This window comes from Nicrophorus vespilloides, unplaced genomic scaffold (genome assembly GCF_001412225.1).
Source record: "Nicrophorus vespilloides isolate i.1.1-1 unplaced genomic scaffold, Nicve_v1.0, whole genome shotgun sequence".
Taxonomy (NCBI): Eukaryota; Metazoa; Arthropoda; class Insecta; order Coleoptera; family Silphidae; genus Nicrophorus; species Nicrophorus vespilloides.
The window spans coordinates 52,106-79,741 of record NW_017099933.1 but is presented as its reverse complement, the minus strand read 5'-3'; the positions used below and the strand labels follow the sequence as shown (position 1 = coordinate 79,741).

At 30.6% G+C, this 27,636-nt stretch overlaps 3 protein-coding genes and 1 pseudogene across 7 annotated transcripts; 1 reads left to right on the top strand and 3 right to left on the bottom strand.

Annotated features, from left to right (window-relative positions):
* The first annotated feature begins 300 nt into the window (after nucleotides 1-300).
* On the top strand, nucleotides 301-4,336 carry LOC108566158 (PP2C-like domain-containing protein CG9801). 5 transcript variants are annotated; one of them, XM_017925914.1, is made up of 8 exons: nucleotides 301-377; nucleotides 439-644; nucleotides 1,331-1,451; nucleotides 1,506-1,723; nucleotides 1,935-2,393; nucleotides 2,546-2,773; nucleotides 2,834-3,232; nucleotides 3,285-4,336. In XM_017925914.1, the coding sequence occupies exons 3-8, from the start codon at nucleotides 1,333-1,335 to the stop codon at nucleotides 4,247-4,249; spliced, it is 2,388 nt and encodes a 795-aa protein (XP_017781403.1). In that variant the 5' UTR covers nucleotides 301-377; nucleotides 439-644; nucleotides 1,331-1,332; the 3' UTR covers nucleotides 4,250-4,336. The 5 variants fall into 5 exon arrangements, with proteins under 5 accessions (XP_017781403.1, XP_017781402.1, XP_017781404.1 ...); XM_017925913.1 differs by having other exon boundaries at nucleotides 1,321-1,451; XM_017925915.1 differs by having other exon boundaries at nucleotides 1,316-1,451.
* A 4,879-nt stretch (nucleotides 4,337-9,215) lies between these two features.
* On the bottom strand, nucleotides 9,216-9,771 carry LOC108566110 (lipase member K-like). The gene is made up of 3 exons (XM_017925831.1): nucleotides 9,618-9,771; nucleotides 9,436-9,550; nucleotides 9,216-9,393 (listed from the first exon to the last, which is right to left on the bottom strand). The coding sequence occupies exons 1-3, from the start codon at nucleotides 9,769-9,771 to the stop codon at nucleotides 9,216-9,218; spliced, it is 447 nt and encodes a 148-aa protein (XP_017781320.1).
* A 604-nt stretch (nucleotides 9,772-10,375) lies between these two features.
* LOC108566109 lies at nucleotides 10,376-12,031 on the bottom strand (annotated as a pseudogene).
* Nucleotides 12,032-14,556: 2,525 nt separating this feature from the next.
* LOC108566122 (lipase member J-like) lies at nucleotides 14,557-16,177 on the bottom strand. Its single transcript, XM_017925844.1, has 7 exons — nucleotides 16,026-16,177; nucleotides 15,798-15,972; nucleotides 15,634-15,748; nucleotides 15,340-15,580; nucleotides 15,142-15,285; nucleotides 14,856-15,083; nucleotides 14,557-14,802 (listed from the first exon to the last, which is right to left on the bottom strand). Exons 1-7 carry the CDS (start codon nucleotides 16,101-16,103, stop codon nucleotides 14,626-14,628), a joined length of 1,158 nt encoding a protein of 385 aa, XP_017781333.1. The 5' UTR covers nucleotides 16,104-16,177; the 3' UTR covers nucleotides 14,557-14,625.
* Between the last annotated feature and the right edge of the window lie 11,459 nt (nucleotides 16,178-27,636).

Sequence of the window (27,636 nt, the reverse complement as noted above, 5' to 3'; positions counted from 1 at the left end):
TGTTTAAATTTGAATTGCAAAATAAATTATAGTTTTCCATATTTTTTTTATAGACAACCATCCATACTTGATAGTTCTGGAATAGTCTATAACGCAACGTTTTTCTATTTTAGATAGTTCTGAATCTCATTTTATTCCTTCCTATTTTTATCAAACTTTTATTTTTGGATGCTGTTTATATTAAGAGGCTATTTTAGATAACTTAGTCTAAATTGTTGAATCTTTAATTGTTGTTTATTTTACTTAAGCTATTATTTATGTAGAATGGAAACGGCATAAATAAATTTCAATGTCGTGAAAGCATTATTCACTATCATCTTAGAAGCCCGTTAGCCAGCCAGTGTTTCAATAAGCTTCGGATCAGTAGCTTTATTCTTGTATGTTGAATTAATGTTCATTATAAATTACAGTACAGTAGCTAACTTCAAGTATCTCTAGGCATCATCATCAAGTCAAGTTGTCATTTATTCGTGGGGTGTGCCCAGTTTATCACTGCTGATCATCATCTGGCTTGTCAACTTTATTACTATTTTCGTTTCGTTCCGTTTGTAAACAGTTACTGTTTACAATGTTGTGCAAACAATTCGTGCAAATCCACTTCGTTATAGAATCTTGCTGACATTAGATTTCCATTTCATGCAAAGGTAGGTCAAAAAGGACTAAAAATAATCGAGTTTACATCAGCTGAGGTCAGTTTACGTTTTGTTATTATATATAATATATGACATCAACAATTACGTTGTTAGCTTTTAAAGAAATATCCAGAAGTTCGCTTATTTGCGTATTTCATTAAATAAACAGTTCAACGCTTTTCAGTTATAGATGACTTATAAGTAGTAGAGGAGATGTATATGGTTTCAGTCAATAACAAAATGTATATAGACATGTAAAAAGTAAATAAAAATAAATTGGTGTCTGTAAACAATCCATGGCAATATAATGAAATAATAAATAATTATTAAAGAACATGCATCTATTATTAATGAGAAATGATCAATACAAGAATAAATGGAATTTACTTTTAGTCATTTCAATTGTTACGTTGATAGTGATATTTTCAACCCTTTTAAATTATTGAGAGTTTTGAGCTCTACATTTCTAATAGATTGCTTTGGTTGTCCTATTTTGTTGTTAATTATAAAGATTTTACAAAATATGTTTTTAATGTTTTATCTTTTACAGTAATTATATTTTAAGTAAAAACATTATATTGAAGAATGTATCATTTTGAAGGATTTATGATTTATAAAAAAAACTTGAAGAAGTTATACTTTTATTTGATTATATTCTATGAATTATATATATTTAAATGTAGTTAAGGTTGTTTCAGTTATGCCGTCATTACGTAAACGCGTTTCAAGTTACTTCAGGCAGCTCAGTTTTCATAATGAACCTCGAGAAAAACGTCATAACTTTATAGAGAATACATTTATCAATAAATATTTACAGGGGTAAGTGTTGATATTTGATCTCGTTGCAAATGTTATAATATATTTCATTTTCAGACAAATTCGTTTGAGAGATGGACCTCCTATTATATATGGGAAAAATCCGACGGATCTGCCTAATTATGATTTGGGTACCTACCAGACGGGATCAAGTAGTATAGTCGGTTGCTATACAGGTCCACATGGTGGTCTCACCACTGTACAAAGAAGCGAAAAGCATCTATCAGTATTGGACCAGGACATTGACTTCATCGATACCCAAGATGAAGCAAGCGGTATAAACATTTGTTTTATGAGCTAACCCTATTTACAATCATGTAATCGTTCGTTCTCTTACTATATATTAATTATAAGTAATTGTCACTCTTCTCATCTTTGCGCTCTTGAACAATCATTTGATTTAATCCTTTTAACTAGATGGCAGATGGTGTGAAATATTCTTGTTGTGCTATTTTGTGTATGTGGGTTTTCATTTATATTTTCCAGCAGAACAGAAACCATCACCTGTCGAACCACCATTAAAATCTCCGAATCGCAATAGCGATCTTCCCTTGGATAATACGACAATGGTGATCAAGGTGGCGGGACAGGAGTATTACGTCACTAATCGCAGGAAGACGGGGCATGGGAAAAGCCAGAGCTTGGGCAGCTTAAAGGATTTCGGTGTCGAAATCGACACGACTAAAGTGATCCAAACTGTAGAGAATAATAACGTCGGTAGCGGTGATGAAATTGAGCGGGTGGTGATATTTTGTGATAGTAGTACTAGTAGTAAAGAGCCTGAACAGATATGTGGTGAAGGTATTGTTGAAGGTGGCGGAAGTAGTGCCGTTGAGGCGGACGTAGCTCAAAAGAAGTTCGCGTTGGCGAAATCGAAAAGTGAAGGGAACCCGTTCAATCATAAGAAACGCGGGAAAATCACGAGACTTGCTCAACGTCCTGTTGGTAATTGTTTGGGCTTCTTGCATGTGTTTTATTTTAAATAATTTCTTGCTTTGTATATATCTTCTTGTGATATTTCTCAGTTTTATATGATTTTATTTTGTTTGGCCATTCCTTTACGATATTAATATTAATTAGAGTTTGTAATGTTTCAGCTGATGCTGTCAGCGACAAGGAGAACACGTCATCGACAGCTTCAGATGACGTAAATTTACCTCAGGAATGGAATCATAAAACGGAACATGTTTATGGACTTTCCGACTCGTTGTACGATAAAAACCTCATCACGAAAACGAAGAACGGCGAACCGATCGCCGATTGCTTCGGAGTTATCGCTCGTAATGATTCCGCAATTTTGGCGGTAGCTGATGGAGTAAATTGGGGTTGGAATATAATAAATTTTACATTATATTTTACACTATACTTTAATTATATTTTGTCAGGTGAAAAGGCGAGTATAGCAGCTAAATCGGCAATTCACGGATGTTTGCATTATTTAAATAAAACGATATTTCAAGACACGAAACCGTTCGATAATCTTGTAAAATCGGAGGAAGGCAGCGTGAAATCGGAAACACCAGTGCACGAATCTCGAATCGGAAACACGCGCGAAGTGTTCGTGTGTCTTCTACGGGCGTTCAATTGTGCGCACGATCTCATTTTAGAAAACAAAGGGATGCTCACAACTCTTACCGTGGCCGTGGTACTTCCTCTAAAGCAAAGCAATGTTCGTAGAACCGAAGGATCTACCATTGAAAATTATATATGCTGCGTATGCAACGTAGGTGATACCCTCGCCTACGTGTATTCTCAAAAGTATGGAGTTCGGGAATTGACTAAAGGTATTTGCTGGTTTGGACATTACGATTATTTTATTTACATTTTTTGTTTTAGGATCTCATGATATCAATTGCAATCGGGATATGAGAGACGCTTTGGGGGCTTTAGGTCCAGTGGATGGGATTAATCCAGAGTTAAGTAATTTAACGCTGTCGATTACTACAATTCAAAAAGGCGATATCATCTTGGTGGCCAGTGATGGTTTAACAGATAATTTCGATCCTAACGTTTGCAAGTTTACGGTGAACACTGATCCACCTAAAGTTAGGAAGCCCAGTCAGGGTCAAATAAGACCGCCACCAAAGAAGGTACCTATTAAACCTCCGAGAAAAATAGCACCGCCTCCATCTGCAGAGACGACGAATAAACCAACTACTACCTCCAAACCACTAAAACCTGCAACAGCTTCTTCATCCACTGGCGATCCACTGGTCGAACAATTCATGAAGGATAACGCTCTACAGCCTAGTCAAGAGAATAAGCCTAGTCAGAAACCAATTGTCGCCGTCAGAAAACCTGAAATTACCAAGCCTATTCAACGAACCAACAGCGACCGATCCCCACAGGGTCAAAGTAAACCTACGCCCCAGAACGATAACAGGTATAACTTTTTACGTTCCAAAACTTCTCTGGATCTCCGAAGTCGCGCAATTCCGAGGAATCCGGACGGAATGCCGTACGTTACACCGTTGCAGCGCTACGAGTTGACCCTTCTGATGATCGAGGATATTCTAAAACGAGGCATTTCGGGCAAAGAGAATCAATGCGTGACTGCGAAACGACTCTGCGAAAATTTGATAAGTTTCACGGTGAGCATAACGAACGCTAAACGACGAACCCTGGAGGATAATGATTTGTACTTTGACAATCGGAATGGTCTTCTGGTCGAAGTATCTCACCAGGAAAAAAAGATGCGTAGGAAGAGGGGCTTGGAACGCGTTCAAAATCTTCCCGGAAAACTCGACCACGTGACAGTCGTCGCGTGCAACGTTGGCAATGTAACTATAGTAAACGTTTGAATGAACGTATTTAATCCTTCCAAGAAAAGAAAATTTTATTTTTTTATGTGCCAATTTTGTTATTTGAAAACTGCCATTTTATTTATACTTTACAAAAGAAATTTACATCATTTTCATACAGTATTTTCGAATTGTTTATATGATTTAATTAAGAATTCTATTGTTTTATTGTTGTTTTTTTTTAAATAGTATATATATATATATATAAATATTTTTAAAAATTTGTCCGATAAGTTTGTGCATCAGTTAAATGCATGAAAGTCCAACTTTTGTTTTGCGAAAATACGAATAGACATCGAAAAAAACGTAAAGAAAAAAATATATGCATATTGAGAATAGAAACTGTTTGGAGGTAGCAAAAAATATATATTTTGAAAAGTTGCAATGTGAAAAAATATAAATGAAACTAATATGAAACAATTGGATCAAGATTATTTTTGTACCGAATTCTAATCATGATCCTAAATTAAATTACAATTATTGTATTAATTTATTTTAATTCATTCCGGCGTTTAAACTTTATGAAAATTATTGTTTGTCTTTTAAGTATTTAAGTCATTATTCTAAAGTTTTACCAATTCCGATATCTAATGTTGTTTCATATTAAATCTTAGGGTACAAATAGTGAAAGTATATATTTATATAAATACTTATTTTTATATACTAATAACAATTATATTCGGTGTATCAATAATGCGAATTTGCACCCAATTGAATTAAACTGCAATAAACATATAACTTGAATCTTAAATAAGATAGTAACAAATGTAAATTTGACATGGGCATTGAATAAATATGAAGAAGAATCATGTGGTGAACCATTGAATTTTATGTGTTTTATTTAAATTTATTTCTTGTGTAATATACAATATTCAAATTACTTCAATTTCGCTTCATTTCATAATCTGAAGTAGACAACATTATACGAATATAATAATTAGATTTTATTAGTCAATTATTTGTCTCAACAAGGTTTTTCTGTCACTAATTTAGTTTACACATTGCAGTGTATTGCTTTCATCTATAAGAATCATTATGAGTTTCCTCTTTAGATTATTTCGCAATGATTGTTATTTCAGATATCTCTAAAAGTTATGAATAAATCTTATTCCAAAAAGAATTAATTTAAGAAGGTATTTTTTTTTTATTTTTAAAATACTGCGTAGTAATAAAGTCAAAAAAATTAATTTTGGAAACCATTAACATGATTTTTTTTAAGAAATTAACATTTTAAATATGGAATTGTACTCCAAGTTATATGCAAAAATTAGAAATAAATAATAAAACAAAAAGGAAAATGACTCGCTAAACGAGCGACGTTTCGCATAACGAGTGACGATGAGAAGTGAAGTCTCGGATTGCGCGCCTGCTACATCATTTTTAAAACTTGTATATACATATTATGTGCATTTTTTAATATGTTTCACTATACTAGTGAAATACTCGAGTAAAAATCCAGGAATTTTGGAACGGATTAAACTCGTTTAGCGAGGTTCCAGTGTATTTTCACTCTGAGGTTCTTATACGTAGAAAGGTAACATAATTATTCTTGAAAATATTCTAATTTCCAATTTTCGGCTGAGAAACACTGGTCTAAAGTCAAGGTCACATTAAGTAAATCATTTTTTTTTTATAAATTTAAGAATTAATAAATAAAGAAAAACAAGTCTCATGTTAAAAAATAATTAAGAAATAAGTGTGTGCTAAGTTAATTTGTAAAATAATACGGGTTTTTCTGTATGAGCTTGGAAATTAAAAATTAAAATGATTCAATGTTCGGATTAATAAAATTAAAATTTTACTTGTTCAGTAAACATACACGTGTGTATAAATGTATTTTGAGACCGTGACTCAGTTTCACTTAGGTCAACTATTTTATTTATCATAATTTTCTAATAATTTTATGAATAAATACATTCATTTATTGCTGGACTTCAATTGAAAATAATTTAATTAGTGATGTTAATATTAATAATTATATTTGTTGCAACAATAAAAAATATAAAATAAAAAATAATATAATAAAAAGTCAACTGATGCGAAGGGCTATTGACCTGATTGACCTTTCTGCACTTATTGATGTTATTTAGTAACATACAGATCCATGATCAATATTATTTTATAAATTAATGATTTTTTTAATATATTAATTACACAAAAATGGTGGTTCAAATATGATTATTGAAGACAAGCTTTAATATTTTAAAGTAGACAATATAGTTTATTATATATAGTTTTATTCCCTATGTTTGCTCAACCTTTTTTTGGTATAATGTGGATCAATGTAATGGCATATTTGTATGAACCAAATAAAGTAAGGACATGTTATCATTGTGATTTTTATTCATCATTCTCCGAAAAAAAATCAACCTATACTTAAAAATATAAAAATTAGAAAGATGTATTGGTTGCTGCGCACAAATTTGCAGTTGACTTTGGAGAACAAGTTGCTAGTGTACAAAGTCATATTATTACTAGTTTGGACATACGGTATCCAATTATAGGCAACAGCAAGCTCAACTAATATTAAAAAATCCAAGTATTTCAATCTAAATGTATTAGAAGATTTAAAAAAAAAATACAATACACAGGCTTAATTCGCATACAAACCCGGTCAACCTTCTCGATAACGGCGTGACAACAAGAAGATTAAAGCGCTTTAAGCCCTTAGATCTCCAATTTAGATTTAAGTAAAGAATAAATAAATAAATATTACATAAAAACGTTATAGAATGGTGTCACTGGGCAACAATTTCCTAATGTCGATAACGAACAGTAAAATAGATTGTAAATAAAAACTCACAAAAAAAAATTAGAAAAACGTAGCGATTGTGATTGTAACAATTGAAAATATTATTTCTTATTTGGTTTGTTTTCTTAACTGTTGCCAATTAATCATTTCATATCCTTTTGACTTTCATCTGCACATTAACACGTATAGTATATTGTGACATTTTATTCGCATCATATCACTATTTAATGTTACTTAATTTATTAATTTTATTATCTTAATGACTCTGTTTTTCAATTTCTCTAATTGATTTGATTTATTCACTTCCATACAGGAGATTATTTAAACATAAAATAATAATTAATTAATAAAAAAAGACATAAACATATCTTAGTAATCAATAATTGTATTTCTTAATATTGTTGTTTATTTGTAATAAAATAAGTGCAATTTTATTAATTACACATTTCTCAATGATATTAAAGGATATATGACAATATTGTTGGACAGAACTCCGCAATAAAATGGAAATAAGAAAAAGTTAAATATTTAGATCTTTCTTAATATTTTTAGGTACTAGATATGTATTATGATGTTTGAAAATCATTGTTGTAACAATTTATCCAAAGGTGCGAATAAATACATTTAAGAAAAACTAGGGCTATTGGCGCCACTAAGCAATCAGCACAATAGGACACCAGTCCAACAGACAAGATACGTACCCTTCCACCGAAGCTGAACAAGACTATTGGCATACTTTTATAAGAAATAGGTTTGCAGTTTTTAAACTGCTTAGAGGTTTACGAAATACGCATTTTTGGCAATGACAATTAAAAATAAACATAAAAAATATTGGATTGTTGCTATTTCTAATTTTTTATGTAGATATATGCTTGTTGTGATCTTTATGCATGAGTTTGCAGTTTTTAAATATATTTAGCATCCAAAAAGAGGTTTGCGAAATTCATGTTTTTCTCTGCATCAAACCACATGAAGTAAAAATGAAACGAAAGAAAAAATATAAGCACTGTGCTTCGTACGATTTTGTTTTCGTAGAGAAATAGTGATAAGTTGGCATAATTATTGTTTAGACTCTGGGGCCAAAATTGGACGCGATAAACGTTTAGAAGTAGATTATTGTTAACCTTTAGTGCCCGATTTTTGCATTCAATTATTGCATATACACTACAGACGAATTGCTTAATCAATAAACATGCTTTTTCTTGTTGCTCTGTTTTTCGGAGCATCTTCTTTTTTCGTCTGGCCGCTCTAAAATTGAAAATAGATCACGGATGTCGGTCGTGTCCATAGTGATTCTCTTAATTAAATGCAATTAAATTAAACGCTAATTAATACATTGCAATTCATTAACATTTTATTACAACCAACGGTCAATATTATAAACATGTGTTTATTAAAGTTGCATTAATTGTTGCATACGTCATACTTCAAAGAATCCATCGCACGGAACATGTTGTTAAATAATTCGGTATTGTCTTTTGCGTACAGGAAATTCATATGATTATAAAAAACTTTCTTTTTTCGTTACCTGAAATGTAACTTCTGGAAACTTCTGGAACTGGCAACTTCTGGAAACACGATCCAAGCCCTTTTTGTAATTTTTCGACATTCTAAAATAAAAATATGTGTTCTATGTCTACTATATCTAACATAAGCATTACCTCAGTAGTCGCCAAATTGTCATTTAAAGCAAGAAACAAGTACACTGGTAAATTTGTGATAAATTGTATTCTCGTGGTGTCTCACCACTGAACTTAATCATGTTTCCACGTGTGTTATAATCAAAAGCTTCGAATTTATCGGATTCCCCCATCTGAACGTACTGCCTGACCGATTCCATGGATTCTCCCATTAAAGAGTAGCTAATTAATGTAGGTATTTGCTCCTAAAATATGTTAATTTCTTAAATCAATACATTTAAGTTTGTAAATTATAAACAATACCGGTGAGTATTGATTACTATTTCCGTATGCTAAATCAAACAAATGTTTACATAATTTTAAAGTAGGCTCATTGGACGAGCAGAATTCGGTGAGAAACTCATTTCTACTTCCAAAATGCGTAACATTTAAATTATATAGTATATCCTACAAATATATAATATAATTTTGTAGGTGAGAATGATATAAAAACATATACCGCCAGAGCAAAAAGTGCGTGCTCGAATGGTATATGTAGATGCGAAGTAAAAGCTACAGGATCTAAAAACAGAAATCACTCCAAATTCTCCTTCGCATGCTCCGGATATAGCAAGTTGTAGATGATGCCTATAGTTGTTCCCTGTGAATGCCCCACGTATATGATCTTCTCTTTCTTTCCAGTTTTTTGTGCGATGAAATCGATCACCGCAGGTAACTCATAATCACCCAAATCATCCAATTTGCAAATATTTCTTATTGAAACGCATTTAACCAAAGCGAATATGAATGTTTACGTGTAATTCCAATATTCTCTCGAGTTTTTAGGTAAATACTGATGTTCTGGAGAGTTGAAACTTCCTCGATTGTTTCCCAACCAAATGTCGTAACCTCGATTATGTAACTGAAACGCTTTAAATTTGATATTAGATATTAGCTGTTCAGCTTTCAGCAAAATCAATACCCAAGGAATTGTTACTTTCCGTGACGAAAATCTCCGAACTGGACACAGCTCCATGTTGAACGAATGCAGGTTTACCATTATTTGGTGTTCTGTATAAAATAGTGATGTATCCATCTTTACTTGTTACAGCATATGATTCAACTGGGTAGCGTTCTCTTTGAATAATCATCATCTGAATAGATCAAATTTTCATCTTCATTTCCTTACAAACATTTGGATGAATATCGTTGTGAGCAGTTGCTACTGCTAGAGAATATAAGACAAGTAAATGAACTATTTACTGTTTAAATGAAACGAATAATAGTTGTTTAAAAACTGCTATATATAAATTAAAAGTGCAGGAAGGACGCACTAATTACTAATTACAAAACTAAATACGCCATAATCTGAAATAGTACAGTTGTTGTCTAATTTAAAATATCATTAGGGAGTTGTTTACTTCTAAAGAAAATATATTATGGTGGAAGTAGAAGGAATATCGTAAAATTATATATAGAAAGTATAATGACTCATCTTGTAATTTATGATATATTTCAAATACTAAACTTTCTTTGTTTAAATTTGTAGAGTTAGAACAGAGGTTCCCAAACTTTATTGTGTCGTAGACCCCTTGTCATGTTTTTCAGTTTTGGGTAGACCCCATACTTACCTGATATTGAAAGTAAAAACACATGTTTAGTTTTATACATTTATTAATTAAATTTAAATTAAAACTACTTAAAATAAAATGTTATATACAATATACGAAACATAAAATAAACATAAAACTATTTTTAGTGAGAAGGATGAACCTGATGCTTTAATAATAAATTATAAATATTTGGCGTCAATTTTGTAAGGTTTAACCTTAAATCTCCTCGGCTATTGATGTCCAGTCTGTTTCTTTTTTTCGTTAAGAGATTCATAACAGCGCTGAATCCCCTTTCCACTAGGTATGACGATGGAAAGGAAAATAAAATTTTCCTCCCCATATTCCATAATACGGGATAAGTAACGGGTATGTTGTTTTTCAGCCAGAATTGCTGATATCCGATTTTAAACTAAACCTTAAGTTCTTCTTTTCTAATTAGTTTAATCAGTTCCTCTTGTATTATGACATTCGTTTCTTCTATGTCACCTAGTTTTAAAATCTGAATAGAGGGCATTTAAGTGTTGAACGTAGGTTGAAACGTCGTCTTCCAGGCAGTTTGTGACAAATTGGGGAACTGGGAAAATTCGCCCCGTCCAATATTTTGCTTCATTAGTTTAACTTTGGCAAGAAACGCTGATAAGATGGACTTTGTTTTAATCAAATTTAGACTGTCGCCTTCTAACTGCAAATTAACCATATTAAATTTTGTAAACAAATCTGTTAAATAGGCGATGTCTGTTTTCCACTTCATTAAATTGTCTTTTAAAATTTTATCTTTAGTATCCAGAAATCTTGTCAAACATAAGCCTTTCGACAGCCGCGTACTTCAGTGCGAAGGAGTAATTGATGAAAGTGTTCGTTATTTTCTTCACACAACTGCGTAAATAACCGCGTATTCAACACGTTGCTTCGGATTCGGTTTACTGCATCAATGACTAATTTAAGAGATTCATACAATCTAACACTCAAATTTTTAACAACTAAATGTTGTCGATGGATGACGCAATGTATTGGTAACACCCCTGACACATTTTGTTTTAAATAGCTTATAAATCCACGATAACGTCCAACCATGGCAGGTGCTCCATCTGTAGCTACTGATATTATATTTGATAAAGGGATTGCTTTTTCAATGAAGTAATCCTTAAAAACATGAAATATTGATATTGATAGATTTCTTGATTCATAATAAAACGAACATATGCCAATAATAATGCTGCATTGGAATTACACCAGGTAAAGTTGACACGTCCAGTTGTATAGAGAAATGGGTCGTTTGCAAATAATTACACAAGAAGATTTCAATATCAGAACTCATTTCATCAATACGTCTTTCAACAGTATTGTTGCTTAAGGGAATTCTTTTAATGATATCAGATGCAGGTTTGCGTAAAACAATTTTTAAAACCTCTTCAACGGCTGGCAAAATTAACTTATATCCGATAGTATGCGATTTTCCGGATTTTGCTATAAGTAGCGAGATATTGTAAGACGCCCGAAAACCATCATCGTTTCTTTGTGACGTGGAAGCGAACATTCTTTCCAGCGTGGGTCTCTTCTGAAGTTTATCTTTGCGTGTTTGAAAGTATTTCAAATCTTTATCTGTTTTATCAGGTTGACATCTTTTCAGATGATCCTGCAGCTTAGATGGTTTTCTAGCGTCATTGGCCAAAACTTTGTTGCATAAAAGGCACATAGGCAATTGTTTGTCCGAAAATGATGGAATGAAGCCAAGTTTCAAATAATCAAGACTGTACTGTCTACATTTCTTTTTAGGTTCGGACATGGCATCAGACATCTATGGGCAAAATTAATCTATTTAAATAAGTCCAGCAGCTGTATATTAAAAAAAAATAAAGTCAAATTTAATTCGTATGGTCGTATGAATGTGAAAGGGGAATGTTATGAATGTCACTTAAGGTTTTGATATGATGGAACTTTAAGAAAATTTGAAAGTAACATGACAAAAAATGTTAAAATAAAATATTATACAACGAATAATAATAACAAATTGTCATGTGTAAAAATTCTGTGGAACCAGTCCACTTTAGCAATAATACAAAATTTTAATATAGAGAAGTATGTTTGAATATTAAACTACTAATAACTGAAGTCATGATTCGCGTAATTTATCTATCTTTGCTAACTACGAGTATAAAACTAAAATTTAATAAAAAATAATATACTTACTTTTCTCCGACACTCTCAAACAAAATAATACTGATTCACTATAATTTGTAATATCACACATTCTTAGCACTTTCCTTTTTAAGATTCAGGAAACGTTATGTCCAGGTTTTTACAACTTCAAAATGTATTGTATGTATTTTATAAACATATATAATAATTTTTTTACTTCATAGGTACTTTTATAAATAATGTATGTCTTTATATTATAAGATAGTATAATGTAAGTAAATAGGTACTATCAGTGTATGTTGAGATCCACTATCGTAGATCCCCATTTTCATTTCATGGACCCCCAAATTTTTTTTTCGCTGACGTAGACCACTTGCAGGCTGTCATCGACCCCTGGGGGTCGATATAGACCACTTTGAGAACATCACTGAGTTAGAACATCAACCATTTCATCTATTTAGTATTGTTAATGATTTTTCTTTGTAGTTTGTTTTGATCTATATAAAATTGTTTGGTCGACAAGAAAGTAATTTCACAAATTGTTAGTTTTGAAGGACTTCTGTCAATGTTATGATTTTTTATTTTTGAATCCAATTGCATAAAAGTTCAAAAACGAACATTTTCGACATATTTTACTTTTTTATTTTCGTAAAGGCTAGAAAACTGCTGATGCTCACAAAGCGATGTGTGAAGATTATGATATTGATTGTTTAATGGAATATATGTGTTCAAATTGGAATAAAAAAAATCGTTTTGGATATTTTTTATTCAAAGATGATCAACATACTGGTGAACCTACTGAAGTTTATAATGACCAAATCAAAATCATAATTTTATCGGATTGTCATATACTATGCAAGAGATTGCAGAAATGTGAAAGGTATTAAACACAACAAGGAATCCAAGGACATCAGAATCAATTCAGATGTTTACTGCCAACAACTAATGAAACAATCAAAGAAAAATGGCTAGAATTGTCAAATCTTGTTTCACTAAAATAATGCAAATCCTCACACATATTTGATAACTCGTGGTAAACCCCCATATAGCTCTGATTACTATTTATTTATAAGTTTGCAAAATTCTTTAAATTGTTAAACTCAATTATGACGACCAGACATCGCATTTGGTACAGTTTGTTTTTCTAATAAGGACCAGCTATAAACCAGTTTTTGAAGAAATTTATATCATTCGAAAACCAGTTTTTCAACTATAATACCGGTATTTGAGTATAAATTTAAAATATAAACATGAATTAAATAATAATAATATTTATTGTAACAATGCAAAAAAATCGAAAAATTAATATTTCTATATAAAAATAATAAAATAGAAAGTCAACTTCTCTTAAAAATCTAAACATTTTGACATACAATGGGAATATTAATAAATACTTAGTTTCATGAAACAAACAGAAAATCAGGAAGGAATTAAGTCTTATTCCTTAGTGCCAAACGAAATGGAATAGTTTAGAGGTCATGTTAGAAATATTGGTATTCTCAAAAGAATATGTTGTTTCATAATTACATCAGTGAATGAAGCAGAATATTCTAAAATCGTAGAGTTCCTTAAAGTTGGAGGACCAATACGTTTATCAACTGAGGCTTTAGGACGACAATATGTGAATTTATTAACATATGAAGGCATACTTCAATTCTATTACGTAATTTGAAAAAACAAAACCTGAAATTAGTTCTAAGCTGCAAAGACACACATTCAAGAGAGAAGACAAACCGGATTAGTAACAATTCTCTTTTGGTACAAACAGAAGAATGCAAAATTTAGATTTGTCCTTTAATGCTGTAGAAATGATTGAAAATAAGAAATAAAATATTAATTTATAGTCATTTATTGTTATTTGTTTCGTTTCGTTTATATAGTTTTTTTTATGGAATACATTTTATTTAATTATAGAATTTTGATTTTTTTTAAGTTGTAAAAGATTCGAAAACAGATTTTTGTGTAAACCCTAATAGTATTTTATGAGCGCGGACTCATGAATTGGCAGAAATATGACAAAAGGTCATCGAACAAAGTACAAAATATATAAATGATTAAAGTTCACTTTTTGAAAAAAATAGTTTCATTTCACACTAAAAATCCCAAAGTTACCGACCCAATATGAAATAAATTGTGGATGTTGGACAATAAATGTAATTAAATTAAACGCTATTTAATGCATTGTAGTTAATTAATATTTAATTACAGCAAACCGTTGATTTATATATACCTGTTTTTACAATATTATAATTTCTAGCAATTCTCATTTTTCAGAGACTCCATTGCTTTAAATATATCGTTATATAATTTGGTATTATCCTTTCCGTATAGGAAATTCACGTGGTTGAACCAAATCTTGTCCTCTATGTTACCTGAGAAATGCAGCTGCTTGCAACACAGTCCAAGATGCTTAGATAATTTTATAACATTCTATAATACAAATATGTGAATATATATATTTATTATGCGATACAAAACCTTACTTGTACAGGCGCCAAGTTGTCGTTTAACCCACCAAATAAGTGAACTGGTAAATTAATATTGTTTAGGTGGTATTGTCTTGGTTTGGTGCTATTATACATAATCAAATTTCCACGTGTTTCGTAATCGAATGCTTCGAAATTATTGGAATTTCCCATCTGAACGTACTGAAGAATCGGTTTTATTGATTCCCCCATTAGGGAATAGCTAATTAATGTAGGTAATTGGTCCTAAAATTATTTAATTTATTAAGTTATTACACTTAAGATTATAAGTATAAAATAATACCGGCGGATATTGGTTACTTTTTCCGAAACCCACATCAATCAATTCTTTACATGCCTTCAATTTAAACTCATTCGTCGTACAGAATTTGGTGAGAAATTCATTTCTACTTCCTAAATGTTTAACACCAACAGCAGCTACTAGTTTCTATGAATAAATTAGATAAATTTAAAGATGACAATGGTGTATTAAAATCTATACCGCTAGAGCAAAAAATGCTTTTATAAATGGTATACCAAGATTAGAGGTGAACGCTACAGGACCTAAAAAGATAAATCCCTCAAGGTTGTTTTTAGCATGCTTCGGATGGAGCAAGTCGTAGATCATGCCTATAGTTGTTCCTTGGGAATGTCCCACGTATATAATCTTCTCTTTCTTTCCAGTTTTTTTTACAATGAAATCGATCACCGCGGGTAACTCATAATTACCCAAATCATCCAATCTGCAATTTTTAGTATTGAAACGGATTTAAAAAATGGAAAGATGAAGGCTTACGTGTAATTCCAATATTCTTCCGAATTTCTAGGCAAATACTGATGTTCCGGAGAGTTGAAACTTCCGCGATTGTTTCCCAGCCATACGTCGTAACCTCGATTATGCAACTGGAATGCTGTAAATTCTCGTTACATGATATTAAAACTTCAGTTTACACTAGTTACCTAAGGAATTATTTCCTTGCGTGACGAAAAATTCCGAGCTGGACACGGCTCCGTGCTGGATGAACACCGGTTTACCGGTATTATTCGGTATTCTGTATAAAGTAGTGATGTAACCATCTTCACTTGTAACAGTGTACGATTCTACTTGGAATTTTTCTCTTTGAATAACAAACATCTGATTGGTTCAAAAGTTAATAATATTGAAAACATAATTAATCTAAAATTTACCGTATTTGATCCAACGTTGGGATTGAAATAACAATCCTCACGCGGTTGCTTTTTATTAATCGTATTGTAGCTATTCATTTGCTTACAAACATTTCGATGAGTCTCATTGTGAACAGTTGCCACTGCTAGAGAAAATAAGACAAGTAAATACTTCATACTGTTTGAATAAAATGAACAATATTGCTACAAAAACTGAACTAAATAAATTACAAATGCCGGAAGGTCGCACTAATTACTACAAATAACTAGATAAGTTATATTCTAAAATAATATAGTACTTTCTTAATTGGTTTAAAAGTCATTAATTAAGCAACTTTTATTACAAAACCTAAATTAGCATATCAAAAGTAAATAGAATATTGCAATAATTGATTAATAAAATTAGACTGTTTCATTTACGTCGATTTTTTAAATAAAACATATTTGTTTAAATTTGCAGAACGAACATAGCTGCAAAAAAAACTAAGAAATATTGTGTTAATCGAATTAAGCTAGCATAAAAATGGACTAAAGTGAGACATTTTACCAATGATCATTGATAAAATACATTAGTAAATTTAAAATACCTAATAGTTTATATGAACGTATGTTCGCCTACTTAGTTAATTCATTTGTTTCTGAAAAAATAAAAGTTGTTTGTCAATTTGTTAAAGTGAACTTTCAAGAAGATCGGTAAACATGGATACGAGAAAACGTAATATTAGTGACGTGAGGTCGGTAGCAATTACAAAATGATGAAACTACTACTTAGTAAAGTGTTGTATATGTTAAAAAATATTAATTCCGATATTAAAAAAGTTTTATGCATGCACATTTGCTAATGTACCGTCAAACTAATAATAATCAACCACCAACAAACATAATTTAACTAAAACTGTACCTGACATATCCTAACCTATTTCTATTTAGATTAAATTTATTAAATATTAACTTGACCTAAACCTTATAAAACTTAACCTATTTCTAATAGAAAACCTTTTTACCAAAATCAAACATGATTTATTTATACCTACAAATCTTGAATCTCATCAATTCTTTCAAACAGAGGTTCCCAAACTTTAAATTTTTGTTTTTTTGCGGCGATCTCACAGCCGCAGAGGACAGTTTGCGAACACCTACCTTAGATGCTTTGAGGATGTCCATTGTTTAGTATTAATGTAAAATAATAAATATGTTAATATTTTTTTCGAGTTATCAAACATGACAACCCTTAATTAACTCAGTGTTTTTCAAACTTTTTGGACCGCGACCCCCTATTGCACTTAAAAAATTTAAAGGATTTCTTGAAGAATAAATATGTGTAGAAAAACATCCCGTCCCGTCTATCACATTTTTTGTCCAACCTTCTAAATATTTTTCTACTTTGGGAATAACTGACTTAACTTATACTGTATCAGACCAATTTTAAAATATTTTTATTTTTCCTAATAACTGACCCGATTGAACATTTTACCCAGATTAAACCTCAAGATTGCCTAATCTTACTTAGATAAAACCTAACCTTAAATGTATCGCTCATTGACCATAATTTAAAGAAACTTATTCTGACCAATAATAAATCTAATTTAACTTAATCTGCATTTGAAAAAACCTAATCCATTTATTCCTACTTATCTCGGATCTAATATTTTATATACAACTGCTCATAAAATTTTATTAAACTTAAATATAGCTGACTAACAATAACCAAATTATAATTATCATGAATCAAAATAATTTGAATTGAATTGATTCGATATAAAAGAAGATAGTTAAATAACATAGACGAAAATTGTTCCTAATTGAATATTTATACCACTTTGACCACTTTTAGGTCATGTTCAAATGAAATAAATTAAGGTTTGACTCCGAAAAAGCATTAATTCTGAATATTATTGTGAAATATCAAATACAACAGGAAATATTTTCAGGAGAATATAAAAACTGAAATGTAAACCAGGGTTAAATGGTTTGGTATTTTAGGTTTTAATTTGAAATTAAAGGGGTCTAATATTTATTTTTTTGAGAAAATAATCGTATTAACTATTACTTGCATCTTGGACGCCCCATACGCACCCCCATGCTATGCGTTGCTATTTTAGGTATAAACCGGATTTTAAGAAAGCACGGCCAGACATAATTCCACCTGAGTCAAGCGATTTCCGGGTATGGGGGTTGCAGCAAGTATCTGCACTTTATAGCTAGGATGGAGGACGAAAAGTGCTGGTAGGAAGATGACCAGAAGCTCAGAAGATAAATTATTTTATGCTGCAGATGCGTGAAGATGAAGCATGAGGCGGAAGCAAATCTCGAAGAAGTGCTGAAATCGGAGACGTTCGTTGGTGAGATGCTGAAGTGCTAAGAGAAGTAGGACATCATCACAAGATAAGTAACAGGGGTGCTCTCTATTAAGGGAAATGACGAGCGGAGGATGGAAGAGCTTGCTCAGACAACTTGCATCGCAGAGATATGTCAAAACACCGGACCTGGATGCTGATGAAAAATGGGGAGAGGTTTTAGTGAGGTAAGAATCCCACAGTACCACTACGTCACCTTATGTTAGGTTTCCTTTTCTCTACAAAAAAGCATACATGATTTAGTACATAGTTTTAAAAGCATTCATACAATTTACTTTTGCGTAGAACGCTCCATGTGGTACAATTAAAATTGTTATTTTTATGCATTATATGGTATTTTATGGTAATTGCTCCAATACAAAGAAAGGTTTTAATGAACTCATTTACTAAATTATATGTATTTATCGGTGATAAAGTTTATAAAGTCCCAATTGTTGTTGTCGGATAGGAAAAAAAATACTATCAGCCTTAAATAAAATGTTCCCATCATTAGTACATATAACGGACCAAAGGTTAGGAAAATGCAGGTTAATCATAGTTTGTTTTACATAAACATTCAAAACAAAAACAAATGTAAAACTGCGTTAAGGAAAATTATAGAAATAAACAAATAACTGCTTTCATAGAAAATTTTCCGAGCGTTGTTGTAAATTTGCGTAAATTCGGTAACGTTCGTGTGCTCCAATTAATCAAACCTTTTGACAGCTCAGACTGTTATCTCAAACTGCGTCTGGCGATTTGCGTAAACCATTCAGAACAGCTAACGGTTTTTGAAAAATTCTAAATAACGTGCTTCAATTCATAAAAGACAAACCCAATTAAATGCAAACCCAATAAATAAATAAATTAATATTTTGGCTTGCTGTCGCTCAAAAACGAGGTTAAAATAACATTTTAATTGATAGTAAGTGAAACGAATTGGATGCACGGAAAAATATGGAGCGTGTTTTATATGAACATTTTTGTTTTGACTGGAAATCAACAAACCCGAAGATTAATTGTTGTTATTGATTCAGTTCTTTCCACTATATTGATGTTATTTGTATACTTTGAATATATACTTTTTGTTTATTTATTTATCAAATCTTAATTATAGTTTTTCTGTGTTTATATGATAGCACGTTTCGTGACGTGAAAAAGTTTACAACAAATTGGATGTTAGAATGAGCCACGCGTTTTTTTTATGATTGGCAGATTATTTATACATTTCAATATATTCCAGCACTTCATTGGTTGAGAATTATTTTACGCACCAGATATCAATCTTTATGAGATTTGAAATCTTGATATTGTCATAGGTGTTAAATAAATTCAAATACTAATAATAAACATTAGACTTTTCGCACTTGAAATAATATTTTAATCCAATGTTTAATTTAGTATTTTCTTATTTTTATTTACTACAGATTAGCTTTGTTATTATTATGACTATATTGATGAACTTGACAAATTAGTATTTTTGCTAAAATTAAGTCAACATAATATTTCGGTTATATAAATTGATACTAATATTGAAATGCCGAAAATGTGACGAAAAATTTATTACTTTCACCTTTTGTTTTTATTGCACCGAAATCGTTAAATCATCGTGATGATTGTGTCGTAATCTGGTAGTGTATTTTTGTTAATATAATAATTAGTAGTCATAACATGTTGATAATTGTGGCGCTTCGAATAATTATTTTAATTCATTTCAATATTAATAAACATCGAAAAAGTGTCTGATAACTTCGTACTTGTTTGCTGCATGAGCTAATCTCGTGCGCGAAGTGTTTAATTTGATGTGAATCTTTTTTAATTGAAAATTTAATTGCAAAAATTCGGATTATTCTAGAAATACAAAATTGTTTTTATTATAAATAATCTAAATAATTAATAAATATGGGGTGTTCCATTAGGAATTGAACAATTTGTTTAATAAAATATATAAAATAAATATTATATCATATATTTATTATACTCCTGCAAACATTAAGTAAATCTTATTGCGGTTGACATTTGTTTTTTATAAACTTTCGATTGGAAGTTTTTACCATTATTTTCGTCTCTTTTTTAATTTGTTGTCTGTCGTCTTGTAGGTTAAGTTTAGTAGTATATTGATGCTCTGCGATTCCACTATTTCCTTGGACTGTGAATTTGCTTTTATCCTTAACACTGTCATTATCCACTTATTTGGGTGGAAGAACCTCATTCATTTGACTGCCCATAATAAGATTGCAGTTTTCTGGACATTTTTTACCACGTGTTTGAAAAAATACGGCCGTTTTCCACTTCGTTATGCACTGCAATTTGCTTAGTCTTTCAATTATCTATTAAGATCATGCGATTTGACGCCTTCTTTTACTTGTGGTGATCTTAAAGCGAAAGTCTATGTAAATAAGCCAGATATAATTCATACCCTCAAAGCTAACATGGAACGCTTTTTTGTTAAAGTTGCATTTTCAACTGTTTTTAGGAAACTTTGGTGTATTGTTATGTTGTGGCATATTTCTGTAACACAAATGTTAATGTAAAAACTTGTATACAATTTTACATAACCGTAGTCTTCTCTTATAAAGAATAGGCCAGCTATATCCACTGCTCGTCCCCAAAAGTTTAAATTGATTCTTGATGAAACGAAACGAAAAAAAAATACAATATAAATGATTAAAAAGGTGATTTTGTCACAATAACACTAGGACTCAAATGGTTAAAAATTCATGAAAAGTATCACGATGCGGTTATTTCAGTGATTATTAATATTTGTTAACATTTTATTAAAAAAAAATCGTAAATGGAACACCCTTTACATATTTCCATTATTTTTATGAGGTATTTCATTTAAGTTCAGCAATATGACACGGTGGTAGTATTTAAATAGGCGAAAGTACATTGTTTACCAATTTAGGATAGCATTTCAATTCAATCAAATTGTGATCTAAGTTAGTCTTTTAAACAAATTCACTGGATAAGAATCTCTTGATTTATGTTCTGTTATGTAAAAAGAAAGTTCACAAAATATCTTCGTTAAACAAAACATTGTTTCTAACAATAGCACTAATTTCACCTATTATTAAAACATTTGGAATTAATAATAGATACTTGTAATGTTTTAAAATAATAAATTAAAACGTTTTCAATGTTTTTTTGTCTTCGTTGCTAACAAGGTTTTTTAAATCTTCCACTAAAAAATCATCATTTTCTGCATTCAATAAATTTCTATCAATGTTTTCGAACAATTGCGGACTTTGTTATTAAAGTTTGCCTGAATTAGATTATTTTATATAAAAATCAATTTCATTTCTTTTAGGAAAACATGCAATGTTGCATCCCCACTATACGTGACAGTAAACATAAATATGTGTCAAGAGTACCAAATATGCATGCGGACAAAGCGTGCAATTGTAATTTGAAGATTATATACATAAACTCCGTACTAGCCAGTGATTTATGTTCTATAACTAGTATAGTGTGGATGCAGCATAAAGCTTATTTATATAAATTTAGAAAAAAAAAACAAAAATTGAGTAAAAGCAATTTGAGAAAATAGAAGCAGACAAAAATAAAGTACACGTTCATTCGTATTTCTGGCACAAACAAGTTAATTTGCAATACATGTTTTTTTATCAAAAAAGATATGTGCAACATTAAAAGAAAATTATGTTGTTTTTCCCGAAGTCCAGGATCTGGAAAACCCATTAAATGAGAGATGAACGCTTAATTGGCCGCCGAAATGATTCTGCACAATTATTATGCAACTTTCTGTATCATAATCTTAATGGCTTTTCGGGGCTAATTATGGCATCGATCCTGTGACACGACCCCTTAATTACCAGCTTATCGTTCACCCAAACTGATACGAGATGGGATTTTTTTCGTTTCTACACGTATTCGTCTCGACCAGATAATCAGAAATAATCAAAAACGTCCAAATTTGCAGCGACAAAAAAAAACTAGATAAAAAGAAAACATCGCAAATGAAATTCGCCAAGGACAGACTGTGGTAGTGATAGTTAACTAATTTGTTTCAACTTAATTAGTACACGCATCAACACATTGAATGAGAATTATTTAAAGATTTTACTATCAAAGCTTGTTTGAGATTATGAGAAACATAATCTGGATGTCGGAGACACAATGTTTTATGCATTGACTAATCAATTTGAATAAACGATTTCCTCTTTTTGTGCTAATTTTATTATTAATGATATTGGTCCTTGTGAATTATGTCTATCCAGATATCATTATTAAACATTATTGAATTGTGTTAAGAATAGATGCTTGCAATGTGTTGAAATACAATGTCAAGTTAATAGATATTCATGCAGATCAAATAGTTTTCGTCTGTTAATTTAAAGCTTATGGGGTCTCTAAAACTGTTTAAAAAATTTCGCACTCTAATATTTATTGTATCATATTGCTCAAGCCCAATTGTTTGGCGGACCAAAAAAATAATAATGAGCTAAGATGGGCCACAAATACAAAAAATAAATAAAATGAAGAATTTATTCAAAATATTTTATTACCTTATAGTTAATGTGACACTTGTTTTTGTATATTGTTTGATATCCTTTTCATTCAAAATATAGAAAGCCGAAAACGTCAATTGGGGCACGGATTGGCCATGTCTGGTATTTTTACAAAAGTGTAAACTGAATTTGTTTGTAAATTTTTATGAAGATTGCACATTTATATTAAAATTAAAAAATATTGTGGAAATGACATTTATCATTTTGCATGAACATTTCATCATAAGAAAGCTTTGTTCGAAATGGGTACCGTAGTTGCTCTCCACTGTGAGTTGATGATTCCGAGTTTGGAGCTGTTCAAGCGAATTAAAAAGGATTTTTTCACGCGGTTTGTAATAATGGATGAAACTTGTATCCACCACTACACTCGAGAGTCAAATCGGTAGTCAGCAAAGGCTGAAAGCCGTTCAAAGCAACCAAAAACGCAAATGACAGCTACCGTACTAGCTCCGTATTTTGGGATGCTCACGGAATTTTATAGATTGCTCACTTTGAGAAAGGAAAAACCATCAATACCGAATATTATATGGCGTTATTGGTTCGTTTGAAGGAAGAAATTGCGTTTTTTCGCACAGGTAAAGATGAAAAATCAAGACTATTTCAAGTCGATAAAAACAATGGCAAAATGCATGAATAGCACTTTGAATTGCTTCCTCATCTACTGTATTCTCCAGATCTGGCTTCAATCGACTTCTACATGTTTGCAAACCTAAAAAGAATACTCAAGGGAAAGAGATTTGGATCCAATGAAGAAGTGATTGCCGAAAGGAAAAGTATTTTGAGACTAATCGTTCTACAAGAAAGGTATTGATATGTTAGAAAAGCATTGGAATAAATTTATCACTCTTGAAAGAGACTATGTTCATGAATAAAGTCGAATATTGCCCAAAAGTTGTTGTTTTATTAGTTATCCTACAATCTTATTGAGTGAGATGTAACATCTTTTGTGTCTCTTTTGTGTGGTTTTAAAGTACTCGTTTCAAACGATATTGTTGAAACATTACCCGTATTATGCGAGATATTGCTATATTGCGATAGTATATATTCTAAAAAGTGAGATTTCAACCGCATAGAAAAAAAAATGGTTTGGATCAAATGAAACTGACACATTACGAGTTACCCTCGTGAAGATGGAAGAAAGCAAAGTGCAGTTTAGCCTTTAATATCACTGTAAAGCCAAAAATGCCACTAAACCAATAACTAAGATATATTCTACTTACGCTTTAGCTGAATGAACTTTAGGAACATAATTCTCTAAATGTTTGCTTATGATTTCAGCCTTAAAATTCTGCTAGTAATAATGCTGAAATCTCGTGAATGAGCAGAGATATTAAAAATATCAAGAACAACTATCGACGAAAGTTTTTGAAGCTTGCTTACATAAACCATTAAGATATATGCACAATTTAACGGACAATATCATCCCTTTTCGTGAAAAATCGGAACAAACTTTTTTGATAGAAGCAAATAAGTAAGGAAAAAAAATATGGTAATTAATTATTGTTGATAGTAAACCGTTGATATACAATTGCGGGGCATCAGTGCAGGAGTGTTTGATGATATTATATTTATTTCTAGTTAATATTCATGCACCAATATATCACATAACTTAGTGTATTACGGTATGCTCATGTGCGCCCGTCGCTAATTTTTGTGTGCCAGCCGCTATTCTATTACTAAAAGAAACTTTGCCTGCATTGAACGAATACTAGTACAACTAGTGACATAACTTATTTTCATTTAGTAGATATTAAGCAGAACATATTTTGTAACTTATTTTCATTTAGTAGATATTAAGCAGAACATATTTTGTAAAATAATGCTTTACCAAAAATTTTGTTGTTTAAATGAAGAGCAAACATAAATTATCATATTATAATTATTTATATAAACGTTGTGTATTTCTTTCATTTTCGCATCATGCTTTTTGACCCATTTTTATTGAAAAACAACATAAAAATATTATTTCTATTGCATATATTGTTTACGCACTTCAACATAATATAACCCAAAATAAATAAACATGGTAGATGCGCAGGGAAACGATATAATAAACAAAATATGCGTGCTTATTATCATTAGCACAACATTAAAAAAAGATCGGTTTAATCTTGATCCATGTTATTATTATTAATGTTAATGTAAAAACCTTCGAACGTCGCGCGATAAGAAAGTAAAAATGCGCATTTGAGGCAGACATAATTTCCTACTTTTTTTTCAAGTTGTTTCAACATTACCGAAGAATAACAGAAATGGAAAAGCTAAGAAACGTCAGACATCTAAATAAAATACTTATGTATATACTTATGGTAGAAAGGCTACATCAGCTGAAATTAAGCGCAAATATGATTAAATTTAATGATAATGTTAATGAACAGCGTTTTTTTTTTGGTAATCAACAACGCTATTATTAGACATCATAATACGTTAGTAACTGACGCAAAATTATATATATATCAATATTAAATCAAAATATAAATTTATATTTCATCAATATCGTATATAATTTCAATTATTCTAAGATTTTTTATTGTCAATATTTTCTGATAATATAAATTGAAAAAGCAAAAATTTATTTAAATGAATTAGAAAAGACTTATTTTAAATTAAGATAAAAAATTAATACTTAAATTTTTAATAATTAATAAATTATGATTAACAAATGTAAAAATAATTAACAATTTTTTTGTATAACTAAATAGAAAGGGCTAGTGACAGTAGTTATTGTAATAATTAAATAGTTTCAGTTTTAAGATATTTAAATTAGATTTTATTTCAAGAAAATAAAATACCGAATTTTCTCATTGCCTAAATTAGCTTTTATCATATCTTTGTGAACTGAGTTAATATTATATTATTTAATTAAAACCAAAATTAAAAATTTTATTGTTTCAACAATTTTAGCAGTAATTAGAAACATTTTTCCTGTTTCTTATTTTTGAAATATTGAATAAATCTTTAATAATATTGAAATTAAAAGTCCTAAAACTAATTATTTTTCTAGATAATACACATATATTTCAATATTTTGATCTTTAATTCTTTCAAATTTTGTATATTTTGGGTAGTTTTGTTTAAATATTTTAGAACCTAATCCATTTTATAGTATCATAGTTAACATTGTTCTAGTAGAAGTGGATTAATTTCTTAATCAAATGAAGACTTAAAAGGAGGCAAAAATCTGAATAATTATTTTTTCCTTTATTTTATTGAAATCTCAAAAAAACTTTCTTACTAATTATTTAATAATAATAATAAAAATGTGTTGTTTTTGAGTTGCTTGCGGCCAGATTTGCCGTCCATAAGCGCAAGTTGCAGTTCAGTTCAGTTTAGAAGACTTTTATTTATGTGATTAAGATATATACAGGATGATAATTTAAGGAGTACATGTACGCCATGTGAGCTTTTTGCTCATTTAGCCAGAATACAATATTTACATGGTTAGATTAAGTCATGCTAGCTGAAAATGATTAGTTGGCAAGATTTGGTAGGCGGAGGTTTGAGTCTGGGTGGAGAAACATGGGTTTGACGGTGTTAAGAAATAGGGTTATGTCTGGGTCATCGTCGGGGGATGCGTTGTGTGCGGGGATTGCCGGTGGGAGACGGTTTTTTTTTGGGTTTGCGGGCGCTGATGGAGATTGGTGGGCGGACCTAAAGGGTGCTAAGCTAAGCCATGCCTGTCCAATTGCAGTTTTCAGCTTTCTATATTTTGAATTTTGGTGTACAAAAACAAGTTTCACATTAACTATAAGGTAATAATATATTTTGAATAAGTTCTTCGTTTTTTTTATATGTGTAGCCCATCTAAAGTAAGTAATATTTTTTTGAACCATCAAACAATTTAGGTTGGACACACCTGACCTAAGGTTTTAAGCCCCTAATTGTTTATTATTTGAAATATATAAGAATAATGTTTGTTGGTGGAACTATTACATTTATGTATTAATGTTAATATTTATTATTCTGCTAAAGTACGAGATATTAAATCATTGTATTGCTTTAGATGGTATAAGTCATTATTACTAGGAATATGCAAACAACAAAATTTCTAGGAATTGATAAAACGGTGTTATTTAAATCTTCCAGGACATTTAGAAAATCCAAAGTCTGAAAAAAACTTATAGCATTTGGTCCAATTACGTGCGAAATGTTTATTTTGAATGGATTATTTGCGTACACCCTTTGGCGTTCAATAATATAGAGATATTACGGTGTTTATCTAGGAAAATAAATAGAATACTCTTACATAGGTTTACATTGATTACGTTCAGTACGGGAATTTGCATCAATGCAATGCGCAAATGTTGATCGTAAACGGCAATAAATCTTGTCTGCAAATAATCAACATAATACAAAAATTAAATAATCGCTATCATAATAATATTCAATAATGATTGTTATGAAATGTAATCAGCTCTATGATGTCTGAAAAATAATTGGCGCAACCCAATTGATGATGATAAAACCCGTCTTCTTACGTTCATAACGCGAATCTCACGAACATATCGAAAAAGATGTTTTCATTGCGCAAGAAAAAAAAAAAAATAAAAAATAAGTGTGTGGTAGCAATGAAAAAAAAATTAGCGCATCGTCCGACTATCTGTTTACTTATGTATATGTATAGTATATTTTTTTTTCATCTCTCGACGTCTTCTTCTCGTACATATATATTTTTTTAATTCTGTACTGATAAGCTCTTTGGGCATCCAATCGAATAATCCCCACCCGATCACGCGATGCCGGGCAACTTAAATACCTTCCAGATAT

Bases quoted from the DNA above. Each gene is read 5' to 3' on its own strand.
- LOC108566110 (XM_017925831.1), bottom strand. From the start codon at position 9,771: ATGATTATTCAAAGAGAACGCTACCCAGTTGAATCATATGCTGTAACA. The intron at 9,551-9,617 runs GTAACAATTCCT...TCAAATTTAAAG, and splicing joins GGAGATTTTCGTCACGGAAA to CGTTTCAGTTACATAATCGA. The intron at 9,394-9,435 runs GTAAACATTCAT...CGTTTCAATAAG, and splicing joins AGAGAATATTGGAATTACAC to AAATATTTGCAAATTGGATG.
- LOC108566122 (XM_017925844.1), bottom strand. From the start codon at position 16,103: ATGAATAGCTACAATACGATTAATAAAAAGCAACCGCGTGAGGATTGT. The intron at 15,084-15,141 runs GTATTATTTTAT...AAATAATTTTAG, and splicing joins AAAGTAACCAATATCCGCCG to GACCAATTACCTACATTAAT. The intron at 14,803-14,855 runs GTAAGGTTTTGT...TTTGTATTATAG, and splicing joins ACAACTTGGCGCCTGTACAA to AATGTTATAAAATTATCTAA.
- LOC108566158 (XM_017925914.1), top strand. From the start codon at position 1,333: ATGCCGTCATTACGTAAACGCGTTTCAAGTTACTTCAGGCAGCTCAGT. The intron at 1,452-1,505 runs GTAAGTGTTGAT...TTTCATTTTCAG, and splicing joins ATCAATAAATATTTACAGGG to ACAAATTCGTTTGAGAGATG. The intron at 3,233-3,284 runs GTATTTGCTGGT...TTTTTGTTTTAG, and splicing joins AGTTCGGGAATTGACTAAAG to GATCTCATGATATCAATTGC.